This window comes from Podarcis bocagei (genome assembly GCF_964188305.1).
Source record: "Podarcis bocagei genome assembly, chromosome: 1".
In the NCBI taxonomy this organism is placed as follows: Eukaryota; Metazoa; Chordata; class Lepidosauria; order Squamata; family Lacertidae; genus Podarcis; species Podarcis bocagei.
The window spans coordinates 130,268,042-130,281,835 of record NC_138125.1 but is presented as its reverse complement, the minus strand read 5'-3'; the positions used below and the strand labels follow the sequence as shown (position 1 = coordinate 130,281,835).

The following is a 13,794-nucleotide window of genomic DNA, read 5'->3' as shown; positions in this document are numbered from 1 at the left end:
TCCTCTGAAAAGGCAAAATGTGGCTGCCCCTGGCAAACACATGCAAGGAACCACACAGGTAGGAACCAAGGCCTGGGTTCAACACACACATACCCCACCCAGGCAAATGTCTAGTCCAGGCATCCCCAAACTCGGCCCTCCAGATGTTTCGGGACTACAGTTCCCATTATCCCTGACCACTGGTCCTGTTAGCTAGGGATGATGGGAGTTGTAGTCCCAAAACATCTGGAGGGCTGAGTTTGGGGGTGCCTGGTCTAGTCCATACCCTCCCAGCTTTTCTCTCTGATGTAAATAGAGATGTCCTGTTCCATTATAACATACACGAAAACATAATAAAACATTTAAACATTTTTTTTAAAAAAGTTTCCCTATACAGTGGTACCTCAGGTTACAGACGCTTCAGGTTACAGACTCCGCTAACCCAGAAATAGTACCTTGGGTTAAGAACTTTGCTTCAGGATGAGAACAGAAATGTGGCGGCAGTGGGAGGCCCCATTACCTTAAGTGGTGCTTCAGGTTAAGAACAGTTTCAGGTTAAGAACGGACCTCCAGAACGAATTAAGTTCTTAACCCCAGGTACCACTTCTAAAGGCTGTATAGTGACTTATCTCCTTGGCTGGGGCAGGGGATCGCATAACTCCATACACTCCAACATTTCTCTGATCAAAATAGGGACGTCCTAAGGAAAAAGCGGAACAAATTAGAAACCGGGGCTGCTTCTGTAATTCCAGGACTGTCTCTGGAAAATAGGGACACTCGGAAGTTGGGAGGGTTTACTAGTTTTATTGATTGGGGGCCAAGAGATGCCATGAGCAGCGCCTGAATCTGAAACAACTTCAGATGGTTGTGTGTTGGGAAAGCTGAGAGCAAGGACAAGCCATACAACTTGAATATGAACTTTTGTCTGTTTATTTAAGGGAGGGGGGAGATCGATAATATCTCCATTTCACGTTTGTTTGTTTGTGTGTGTGTGTCTCTTATGTGTACATGTATATTTTATCTCTCCACGCCTGTAAACATACAGGGGGCCGTTAAATATACCGTATATAATATATATTTTATAACATATATATCTATGCGTGCGTGTGTGTGTTATTATATTTTATATAATATATAAGAAAGAGAGAGAACATTTTTGGCAGAGGGAGGGAAAACAGCTCCGACGTCTTCCCACACCCAACTATGACTGGCGGCTTCGCGCGGCGCCGCGGAGTAACAGAGCGAAGTGACAGGCACCCCCGCCAACCAATCGCCTGCTAATTTTAACTTTCCACGGGCTTAAAAGGCCCTTATGTAACCCAAGCGCCCGCCCGGCTGCAAAGGCCTTGTGACCGCGCGCGGCCCCGCGAGCCTGTCGACGGCCTTGCGCGAGCTCGGCAAATCACGTGCCTTTGGGGAGGCGGGGGTGGGAGGAAGAGGGTGGGCGGGGTGAGGCGTCCGCGAAGGAGAAGGGGCGCGTCAAGAGAGGGGGGAGGGCAGCGCGTGGCGAGCGCTCCGCTGACTGGCTGAGAGCTGGGGGCCGCTCGGGGCCGATTGGGCCGGCCTAGGAGAGGGGCGGGGCAAGAGGCGGGGCCCAGGAGTTGACAAGCCGCCGGGAGGGCGGGTGTCTCCGGAGTGGAGGAAGGGTTGGGATGGGGGCCGTGAGGGAGACCTAAACGGCGGCGGCGGCGGAGGGTCGACTATGGCGCGGAGCGGCCGGGCCGTTGGGAAGGCGCTCGCCGCGCGGCTGGCCTTGACTCCGCGGAGAGCCGCTCTCAGGTATGAAAGGCGGGGTCGTGAGAAGCTCCGCCCACCGCTCTCTGAGGTGGGGGGAGAAATAGTTCCCTCAGACCCAGAAAAGGCCGGCTGTGGGGAGGCGAGGGGTGCGGGGAGCTTCTCCCTTCGCAGCCCGGCCTCTCCGGGGAGCTTTTTCAGACAGGCGAGGGAGGTCACCTCACCCCACCCCCGGCTCTGAGGGTGGCTCCCTGCCCTTGTTAGGCTTGCTCTGGTTTCCCCTTTCTCCGCCTCTTCTTCCCTCAGCGTGACAGGCAGAAGTTCAACAGGTGGCGTTCGCGCTTGCTTTCACGCTCTGTGCTGTGGGGAGGAGTGGAAAGGGGCCAAGGCTTGGGTACCTGGAGAATTGGGTTCGTCCCGTCCCCCCCCCTCCTCCTGTTTGTTGTTGTTTAGTCGTTTAGTCGTGTCCGACTCTTCGTGACGCCATGGACCAGAGCACGCCAGGCACTCCTGTCTTCCACTGCCTCCCGCAGTTTGGTCAAACTCATGCTGGTAGCTTTGAGAACACTATCCAACCATCTCGTCCTCTGTCGTCCCCTTCTCCTTGTGCCCTCCATCTTTCCCAACATCAGGGTCTTTTCCAGGGAGTCTTCTCTTCTCATGAGGTGGCCAAAGTATTGGAGCCTCAGCTTCAGGATCTGTCCTTCCAGTGAGCACTCAGGGCTGATTTCCTTAAGAATGGATAGGTTTGATTTTCTTGCAGTCCATGGGACTCTCAAGAGTCTCCTCCAGCACCATAATTCAAAAGCATCCATTCTTCGGCGATCAGCCTTCTTTATGGTCCAGCTCTCACTTCCATACATCACTACTGGGAAAACCATAGCTTTAACTATACGGACCTTTGTTGGCAAGGTGATGTCTCTGCTTTTTAAGATGCTGTCTAACTTGGTCCTCTGCCATGGAAGACAAAGCACAGGACAAAGCTGGTCGCAACAAAACAAAATGAAACAAAAAGCCCAGAGTAGCAAGATGAGTTGTAGGAAGTCACCTTTAATTTGCTCTACGAAATGAAGGGAGCAAAGTGGAAATATTTCGCTTAAAAGAGCCCCACACCTGTTAAACATCTATATATTATATGGCATTAAATGTGCATTGTTGTTGTAACTACTCATATTAAGGGGTGGGGGGATGTAATAGTGAAATACTTTCACTATGAGACTCTCCTGTCTACCCGCCTGGAGTTCATTAACATTAGGAGACAATTCTCGGAAACGCTTTGCCTGTTACGCTCGTCTGGAGTGTTTCTGTGGCATTCTTGTTTGCAAAACGCTGCTGACTGCAAGAAAAGGATATGTTGTCCTATGGCTTTTATTTACAGTGCAGTCCTATGGAAGTAAGTCCCATTGAGCTTGAGAAGATTTACTCCAGGGCAAGCAAATACAGGATTGCAGCCTCCCATCATTAATGTTTTTCTTCGACTTCCCCATTAGTATCCAAAGCCGCTAACAAAAAACATTGTTGTGTAAAGAAACAATACAATGCATGCACTGTAAACTGAGCCTTTTGCCTTTCAGAGGTGAAAGGATAGTCTTTTCCTTCAAAGACCCTTTGCTCTTTGGTACCTGTTGTCTGAGCTTGGATCATCAGAGATTGTTCATCGTCTTAGCACATTTCTACTCACTTTCGCCTGCCTTTATTCCTTTCCAACTCCCAGACTCCACTAAGAACCTAATGCCTTTGCACTGCTATGAGCTGCCATGTGCTGCATGATTGTACAGCCCTTGGCCCTTTCCACCCTTTGGATGTTCCAAATCCCTGGGTTTTTTGGCAAAGGTAAAAGGTAACTACTGATAGCAGAGCCCCTGCCCCTGTTTCCACGCCCCACATACAGAATATTCAACTTGGAAAATAGATTCTTGATGTCTTTATAATAGAACCAGTGATATGGGTTGGTTTTTTGGTTGTTGTTTTGAGAATTGTATTCTGCAAATTAGACTAACTTTTCCTATGAAAATGTTCTGATGCAAAGCACCCTATGCAAAACAAAATAAAAAATTTCCTTCCAGCAGCACCTTAGAGACCAACTAAGTTTGTTATTGGTATGAGCTTTCTTGTGCATGCACACTTCTTCAGATACCACACAAAAGCTCATACCGATAACAAACTTAGTTGGTCTCTAAGGTGCTACTGGAAGGAACATTTTTATTTTGTTTTGACTACAGCAGACCAACACGGCTACCTACCTGTAACACCCTATGCAAATTAGGGTAAAGTTGCATTGAATTATATGCATCAGAAAATTTTCTGATGCCCTTGAGTGATCTAATTTAGCATGTTTGTTGTACTTAGTAAAGAAAGTTAAAAACCCTGCAGCTACTAAAATTGCCTAATAATTACTTGTAACTAGCATCCATTTATTGTTGCTAACAAAATGATGAAATATTCCCCCCCCCGCTAGAAAATTACCCACCCTGCATCACTAGCCAGAACCCACCCCCCAATTAATCACCCTGTCAATTAATATCTGTCAAATAATTGTTGTATCTTCTAACTTGGTGTTGTTCAACCTTGGGGTTCCCAGGTGTTGTTGGACTACAACTCCCAGCATTCCTGATTGGGCATGTTGAGATTTGGAGTCTAGTAACATTTGGTTGATACTGACAATCTCTCTAACCGCAAGGTTTTTATTCTATGGTTTGCTGATTAAATGGAAAATACTTTGAAAGAATGTGCCTGTTGCTGCAGTAAACACAGGGGCGAAACTAAACGTTATTTCACCTGGGTTAAAGACCCAGTTTGGCACCCCCCCACACGTGCATTTGTGTACACACACAGGTTGGGAATCCTCTGGAGGCTTCACCCAGGGCAAAACCCTCTGCTATCCCCCCTGTAGTTATGACATTGCTTAACATACATATTTAAGAAGTTAAAATTAGTTGCCCTTCAAAAAATGTTATATAACTACAACAGTCTGTATCATGGTGCTTTCTAAATTGATTTCTTTTGAGATATTAAAGCCTTTGCATTTGAACTTTAGTCTTCACTTTGTCTTGAATAGCTGGTTTATGAAAACCTAGCGTCACCACATCAGTGTTGCCCACAAAAAGTATTCCTTTGAAATTGGTACAACAGTACGCTAGCTATTGTCTCTAAGGTTCCCCTGCAGTGCCTGTCTCCCATTTCTATTCATTTTGGAGCATGCAATACTTGTCTTTGTTCAGAGACCCAAGGCAGAAGAAGAATAAACAGCACTTTTAAACATTGATAATTTTAGTTCTGTGATTCATAGATTACCTTTTTGATCAAGGAGATCAGCTGGGAAAGGTCAAATTCATTTCTAACTTCTCATCCTTGTGCCTGTTCAATTCTAATGTTGTAATTCTAATCTAGTTTTATAGCTGAAGCTATACATTTGAGGTTTTGATGAGGACATACAGTACCGTGAAAAGCTTCACAGCTTTCCCTTGATACATAGAGGATTCCCAGCCACTAAGCTAAATTACCGCCCCCCAAACATACACACTTTGACATCTCAACTCATAACTTTACATATGTGAACATTGATCCTCTAATGAAGGATGGTATAGAAATTTAATAAATAATAAAATAGTAGGATTGAGGGACCTCTGGTCTGCAGACCAAGCTTTGTCTGTTAGGGGTCCCAGTTTGACCCATAAGGCTGTTTCCCTCCAACCACATCCACTTACCCCACACCTGACATCATAAGTGACATAATGTAAAACCTCTGAGAGCTCAAAGTGATCTCTCAGTCTCTTTATTTGCAGTTCCTTGCTCTAAGCGGGGAAAGCTGTTTCCATTGAAACCAGTGCTGAAGCCTAATGTTCTGATTAATTTTGCATCCAGTGTTGTTTCCCAAAGAATATTGTTAGCAGTTAAGTGAAATATCAAAGATCTGGGCAGAGTTTGCTAGATCAAAATGAAAAAGAAAAATCCTGCACACAGTAAAGCTTCAGTGTTTAGTTTGCAAGTTAAAATAATTGGTCCTGCTAAAGGAAGTGGTTATTTTGCCATCAAGCTAAGTAGAAGATGTCTTAATTGAAATCCCAACATAAAAAGAGTTATTAGCGCATGCTTGAGTGCATATATTAAAATATCTGCACTAATGTTTTTGTTCTGGACACAACACTGAGGGATTTTGAGATCAGAAAAAGGCGTCCTACTTTTCCTGATTTTCTCAGAAGCTTGTGCATATGACTTTAAGTTAAAACAAATTTATGATACAGCAGTTATCAGCTATGATAGCTAACACGAACCACTGTGTTTAGAGAGGGAATATGAATTCTGGATACTGAAGGACCACTATACAAAATGGTCATCACTACTGTATCTTGCTTCTGGACTTCCAGAGAGTATATGGCAATACTAAATAATGTAAGAAAATTATGCAAGAAAATTATTTAAGTGACTGCCTTTCAGGGTCTTTCACATATATTGCCAGCACTATTACTTTGGGGGTAAGAATTTAGATGTCGGGGGGGGGGGCTTCATTTATGGAGAAATGTTGATAGTTCAAGCAGTGTTGACATTAGTGTGGAATTGCTTTTGCCACCAGGGTTAAGTTTTGAAAATCTAGATGCTTTCATTCAAAGCCAGCAACATTTGTACCAGTGCAGATCTGTGGCATGTGGGACCCTCAGGGGTAGGGAGAAATTTCCCCTGACCATTACCAGCAAGTTTGTCACAGAAGATGTTAGAAGACTCCTATGCAAGATTGCTCTTCTTGGTGTGCTAAGAGGGGTGAGAAAACGTTTTGGTACAGAGGAGCATGTGATTACTACTTTTAGCTTGAACAATCCCTGCCTGTGCAAGAACAAGAATTACTGTTTTCAAGGATGTGTGGTTCAAGCTCATTTTACTGTTTTTATAGCAGAAAGGGACAAAGTATTAGAGATGCTATAGGGCAGTTCAAACAGATGAGCATAGTGTAACGTGGCCTCAGACTGACTTGGAGCCAAGTCTGATGGGGTAGATGGCCTTTGTATTGTACTGTTGCCAGGTTCTTTCTCATGACTGAGATATATTTAGGTTGTCCTAAAAAGTTAGCCTAATCCTGAACAGCTTGCAAGCTATGATTGTCCTTGTGTTACATTTTGATTTAATGAGCGAGATCCAACTGCGACGTCCTGCTTGTGCAACAGCCTTCGACTTGCCAAATGGGACTTGCCCTTCCTCTTCTCCCCATAAGCCTTCAGCTTCCCAATCAGCTCCAGAAATTCTGGAGAACCCTCTGGAGCAGATTGGAGGGCTTCAGGGAAAGGAGATGGGGCAGCCCTCTAGCTTGATGCTGGATCTTGCACATTATTATTTAGATAAATGATAAATTACTTTGTTAAGCATGGGCTAATTCTAATAAAAAATTTAAATCATTGCAGGCATTTGACTTCTTGGGAAATTTTGTTGAGCAAGGCCCCTCTGTTTCAAGTACCTGGAACGCACTGTGTTTTTTCAAGAAGAACTTTCTTCAACATTACTTCACCATTAGGGAACAAAAGGAAAGAATATTCAGAAAGAAGAATTATAGGGTTTGTATACAAATAAATAGAATTACAATTGTATATGAATGCATGGTGTTGATTTGCATGACCAAATCTTGATCAATATCTTGACTTCTATTGGTTTTGCCCAAGATGTGTTTACTTAAAATTGATTCAAGTCTTATTTATTTGTGAATTACTTCATTCTCAGTCTTTGAAGAATTTACGTTTCATAGCTAGTCAAATTATGAGGCAAACATGAGACTCCCATCTCCCTCTTTGCTGCATAATTTTTTTATATGGGGATGTGGCAATTGCAAGGCACAACTAGCAAGCAGACTATATTATCCCTTCACTGAGATCATGTTGTTGTCTAATTTAGAAGCATATATATTGTACAGTGCAGTTTAGAAAGAACACGGTGTGCTTAAATTAGGTGCACCGTATAGTGTCATATTGTCACACCAGTACACATGTGAACGTTTTTTTTACTAATTTGGAAGGCAAGGGTATTTAACAAATTGGATGAAGCTATTATGTTTTGCGCCCGTGCTGGGCTTTTTCTGGCTCATCATCTCCTTGTATCCATGGAAACCTGCTCTTCAGAATGGGGGTTTTTGGGAACAGCACAGAATACAGGTTTGGAAGGCTGCAGAGAGAAAAGATAATTGTCCAACTTGAAGTTGTTTTCTCTGTGTGCAAAGTATCCTTTGGATCCAAACCACAGAAAGGCTCTTTGCCTAAAGTTATAAAAACTGTTACACTGTTTAGAAACAGTTAAGCAGTCCTCATGTTTACAGTGAAAGGATTCCCATACATAAGTAGGTTACTGTAGTTAAGTTGCTGAAGCGTGTATTTCTGTGTTAATAATTTGCAGAGCTGTACTGGCAATATTAATTTTGGTAGAAATTGCTATGCTGTTACAATGTGGCTTGAAGTGTAAAAATAAATCCCTTGAGTCAAATAACACCATAGAGTGAAGGAGACTCTTATGGACATTTACATGGAAGTAATTAAGCTTCACTGAATACAGTGGCACTTCTTCTGAGTACATTCATAGGATTGTGCTGTAAAACAGGTTTGAGCCTGATTTAACTGCTATTGAAATGAATGGAAAAGTGAAAACACTTAACACCTAACACTGAAAACACCTAACACTGTGGTCCACTGTATGCTCAGAAATTTCTCAAAGTAGGGTAGGGAAAGCCTTAGCATTTTGCCTTTATCATAAAGAAAACTCGAGTAGTTTGTTTGTTTTTTTAAGTGTGTATACCAAAACTATAGGGACGCGGGTGGCGCTGTGGGTTAAACCACAGAGCCTAGGGCTTGCCGATCAGAAGGTCTGTGGTTCAAATCCCCGCGACAGGGTGAGCTCCCGTTGCTCGGTCCCTGCTCCTGCCAACCTAGCAGTTCGAAAGCACATCAAAGTGCCAGTAGATAAATAGGTACCGCTCTGGTGGGAAGGTAAACGGCGTTTCCGTGCGCTGCTCTGGTTCGCCAGAAGTGGCTTAGTCATGCTGGCCACATGACCCAGAAGCTGTACGCCGGCTCCCTTGGCCAATAAAGCGAGATGAGCGCCGCAACCCCAGAGTCGGTCACGACTGGGCTTAATGGTCAGGGGTCCCTTTACCTTTACCTTTACCAAAGCTATATATATATATAAATGTTAAAAGGCTACAGGAGCTAGTGGGACCCCAAAGAAAAATAGTACCTGCCCTTCCTACAAGGTGCTCAGGTTAGCACACATATTTCTTCATCCTCCATTCATTTTTATCTTCCCAGCTGCCCTGTGAGGTAGGCTCGTGTGTGTGTGTAAGAGATACATTTTATGACTGAAGAGCTCAAGCATAGGAAAGCACAGAAATGATGCGTGACTTAGTCATTTGAATACTGCTTGTAATACTAAGTTCCACTTTTCTTCTTGTCAGGTATTCTATGCAAGAAATGTATGATGTGGTAGCAGTTGTAAGTGAATACAAGAACTTTGTGCCGTGGTGCAAAAAGTCAGATGTGTTATCCAAGCGCTCAGGATATTGCAAGGCACACTTAGAAGTTGGATTTCCTCCTGTGATGGAGAAATACACTTCAGTTTGTACGCTCGTGAGACCTCATTTGGTTAAGGTAAGGTAATGATTTTTTTAAAGCATCTTGTATTGTATAATTGCTTGCAGCTTTTCTGCCATTCTATTATATGTAGACAGATGTGCTTGTTCAATACAGAATTCACATACTCCAGAAATTGCTACCTCCCCATCCAGTTTTTGTTTTAAGTTATGAGTTCCCTATACAGAACAGAAGTGCAATAAACATTGCACTTATTTTGCATTAATGCATTATTTTGTTTTTATATCTGCTGAAAAGAAACCTGAAGCTAATACGCTGAACGTACATTGCCAGTTTTCTCTGGTATAAGACATACTTGTAGAGATTCTTCAAAAACTTGCAGCAGCTCCCTTCAGTTTCATTGGGTTGGATCCTATTTGTCTTTTCTGTGAACAGCACTTGAATCCAACAGAGGCTCCTTTTCCTTGCTTATTTTTCAGCACGGATGGCATTGTTAAGAACTTTTTAAGTGGAGATGCTAGAGTTTGAATCTGGGACCCCCACTGATCCATGGTCTCTACCCATACCTTTGGGACTTTAACTTTCCCCTCCTGCTTCTCCGGGCTTAAAAAGGAAGCACTCTTTCTAACATTGTGAAATAACAAATGAGAAATTATGGATTTTATTATGGTCTTGTAGTTCCAGTTTATGTGGAAGCCGAAAGAAGTTGAACATCTAGGTCTGAGGGTTTTGAATCCAATACAAAAGTGTTAAAAGTGTTATAATGCCTTTTTCCTAGGCATTATGCACAGATGGAAAACTATTTAATCATCTGGAAACAGTGTGGCGCTTCAGTCCAGGAATCCCTGGCTATCCAAGAACGTGTACCTTGGATTTTTCAGTAAGTATGAGAATAAGCCTTCCAAGCTCTTCAGACTACCAAAATATACCTTTAAAGCCATAATAAGCTGTGCTTGCATGTCACACTAAACTATAGTTTAAGGCAGGGGCAGCCAGCATGATGCACAGTAGATGTTGTTGGACTACAGCTCCCATTAATCCAGCCACCCTCGCTGATGGTGAGGGATGAAGGAGTTGTAGTCAGACAACAGCTGCTGGGCACCATGTTGACTACCCCTGGTTTAGTAAGGTGTGAAAGAGCGGGAATGAGCTGCAGTGAACCTCAGATTTGTGCACTTCCTTCCTCTCCCTGCAGGGTTGCGAGGGGTTTGGAACCTTTTCCTTAACCGCCATTTGTTATGTCACCCAAATCAACAAACTCTGGTTAACACTAAAAAAATTCCTTCCTGTAGCACCTTAAAGACCAACTAAGTTAGTTCTTGGTATAAGCTTTCGTGTGCATGCACACTTCTTCAGATACACATGCACACGAAAGCTTATACCAAGAACTAACTTAGTTGGTCTTTAAGGTGCTACAGGAAGGAATTTTTTTATTTTGACTATGGCAGACCAACATGGCTACCCATCTGTATCTGGTTAACACTGACTGTGATTTGACATTAGCTTGTTCAGAACTACCGTATTTTTCGCCCCATAAGACGCACTTTTTCCCCTCCAAAAATGAAGGGGAAATGTGCCTGCGTCTTATGGGGCGAATGCAGGCTTTCGCTGAAGCCTGGAGAGCGAGGGGGGTCGGTGCGCACCGACCCCTCTCGCTCTCCAGGCTTCAGGAAGCTCTGCGCAACCCTCGGGAGACCGGCTCCGAGGGTTGCGCAGAGCTGCCTGCAGTCCCGGGATCAGCGCAGCTCTGCGCGGCCACCGGGAGCCGGGGGAGAAGCTCCGCCCCGCTCCCGGTGGCCGTGCAGAGCTGCCTGCAGTCCTGGGACCAGCGCAGCTCTGCGCGGCCACCGGGAGCCGGGGGCGAAGCTCCGCCCCGCTCCCGGTGGCTGCGCAGAGCTGCCTGCGGTCCTGGGACCAGCGCAGCTCTGCGCTGCCATCCGGAGCGGGGCGCTAAGCTCCGCCCCGCTCCCGGTGGCCGTGCAGAGCTGCCTGCAGTCCTGGGACCAGCGTAGCTCTGCCCGGCCACTGGGAGCCGGGGGCGAAGCTCTGCCCCGCTCCCGGTGGCCGCGCAGAGCTGACTGCGGTCCTGGGACCAGCGCAGCTCTGCGCAGCCATCCGGAGCGGGGTGCTAAGGATGCTCCGAAGCCTGGCGGCGGGAGGAGGTCTTTCCGCCCCACCGCCAGCCTTTGGAAGGCTGCTCCGAAGGCTGGCGGTGGGGCGGAAAGACCTCCTCCCGCCGCCTGCCTTCGGAAGCCTGCTCCAAAGCCTGGCGGTGGGGCGGAAAGACCTCCTCCCGCCGCCAGCCTTCGGAAGGATGCTCCGAAGCCTGGCGGCGGGAGGAGGGCTCTCTGCCCCACCGCCAGCCTTTGGAAGGCTGCTCCGAAGGCTGGCGGCAGGAGGAGGTCTTTCCGCCCCATCGCCAGCCTTCAGAAGGCTGTCCTGAAGACTTGCGGTGGGAGGAGGGTTTTCCTTCCCACCGCCAACATTCAGAATGCTGTTCTGAATGTTGGCGGTGGGGAGGAAAAACCCTCCTCCCACCGCAAGCCCCGGGAACAGAGGAGAAGCGCTGCGCCCCTTCCCCTCTGTTCCCGTACCTGTCCTGAAGGCTTGCGGTGGGGAGAAAAGCCCTTCTCCGCACCGCCAGCCTGGCAAGCGGTTTCCATAGGAACGCATTAATTGATTTTCAATGCATTCCTATGGGAAACCGTGCTTCGCAAGACGAAAAACCCGCAAGAAGAAAAACCTTGCGGAACGAATTAACTTCGTCTTGCGAGGCACCACTGTATAGTTAGATGACGTGATAAGCCAGGAGTATTGCTAGGTAGTTAAAAAGACTGGGGCCCAAGCCCATGACACAAATTTGCTTGATGATTTGCATGATAATTTCTGTGTAAAGAAACAAATTTAGATGGCATACATTAGTACAGCTAGGTGATTTTTGTTAACCCTGTTTAAGTAAATAGAATACTCTGAACATGTGCAGCTTTACATTTTAAACTCACTTAAATCACAGCACCATCTTGATTACTCAGGAATACACATTTTGTTTGGGAAACATATAATACAGTGGTACCTTGGTTCTCAAACTTAATATGTTCTGGAAGTCCGTTCCAAAACCAAAGCATTCCAAAACCTAGGCGTGCTTTCCCATAGAAAGTACTTCCGGGTTTTCAGCATTTGAGTACTAAGGTGTTTGAGAACCAAGGTACCACTGTATATTTTTTTAAAGAAAAGTAGCAATATGTACATGCCTAGTCAGCTGTCTCCCGACGATAGAGTGCTTTAAAAAATAAGAGAGGATGATGCAGTGACCACTGTCACGGGGCATGAATGCCAATACCCCCATTTTCTGCTGTTCTATGGGTGTTCATTTTGGAGAGGCTGGACCTCTAAGTGCAGCTCTCGTTGTACCACTTCTGTTCCTGTGTGCTGCAGCATATCCCCAGTTGCCCTGTAAGCCAAAAATATTTTTCTATAAAGTTGGGATGGGGAAGCGATTTGAGGCCTAGTACAAAAGACGCAGGTGGCGCTGTGGGTTAAACCACAAAGCCTAGGGCTTGCCAATCAGAAGGTTGGCGGTTCGAATCCCCGCAACGGGGTGAGCTCCCATTGCTCGGTCCCTGCTCCTGCCAACCTAGCAGTTCTAAAGCATGTCAAAGTGCAAGTAGATAAATAGGTACCACTCCGGCGGGAAGGTAAACGGTGTTTCCGTGTGCTGCTCTGGTTCGCCAGAAGTGCCTTAGTCATGCTGGCCACGTGACCCGGAAGCTGTACACCAGCTCCCTTGGCCAATAAAGTGAGATGAGTGCCACAACCTCATAGTTGTCCACGACTGGACCTAATGGTCAGGGGTCCCTTTACCTTTTTACAAAAGACCTGGGGTTCTGGCTTTCAAGGTCACCCCTTATTAATAACACTTGTGTGCCACAATGTGTTTAATCAAAAGGAGAAGTGAAAGCTTCCAAACTCCATGGGAGGAGGGGAGCACAAGCCTGATACTTGTAAACTGTAGTTTAGTACAATGTGCAAATGCCGTCAGTGTGTTGCTCCTAACTGTGTTTATTTTAATTAAAGAAACCAAAAACGACCTGAATTCTAAACATGCCTTTTAAACGTGTATATACAAACATAAATTATTACAAACTTTAAAGTTTTCTTTCTGCTAGGGGTGGCATGTGAAATATCTTCACTTCAAATGTGTTTATCTACATATTATGAAAGAATGCTGATTTCTAAATAGCTTTGAATACACTTGGGGTACTGGAAAACTCTTAATCGTGCTTTCCTTCACTAAGCAATTCAACACCATTGTTTGTGTTGTTTCAAGCTTATCATTCAAACTTAGTTTGTTTTTCAATTATTATTATTTTTCAGAAGAAAGATGGATTCTCATTTGTTACTACTGATTTGTAGTTTCAACATAGGGCAGGATCCAAAGTGCCATTTCGGGCACACCAAAGAGCTTGCAGATTTTTCCTCTTTCAACAGCAGATCTTACACGCCTCCTTCCACTATGTTTCCG

The 13,794-nt window shown here is 45.2% G+C and overlaps 1 protein-coding gene across 1 annotated transcript in view; it reads left to right on the top strand.

The window, feature by feature from the left end:
- The first annotated feature begins 1,597 nt into the window (after positions 1-1,597).
- The window catches only part of COQ10B (coenzyme Q10B), a 17,846-nt gene continuing 5,649 nt past the window's right edge, over positions 1,598-13,794 (top strand). The window contains exons 1-4 of the mRNA XM_081183620.1: positions 1,598-1,758; positions 7,107-7,256; positions 9,137-9,329; positions 10,051-10,152. Of these exons, the coding sequence (XP_081039746.1) occupies positions 1,682-1,758; positions 7,107-7,256; positions 9,137-9,329; positions 10,051-10,152 (522 nt within the window). The 5' untranslated portion in view covers positions 1,598-1,681. The remainder of the gene's footprint in view (positions 1,759-7,106; positions 7,257-9,136; positions 9,330-10,050; positions 10,153-13,794) is intronic.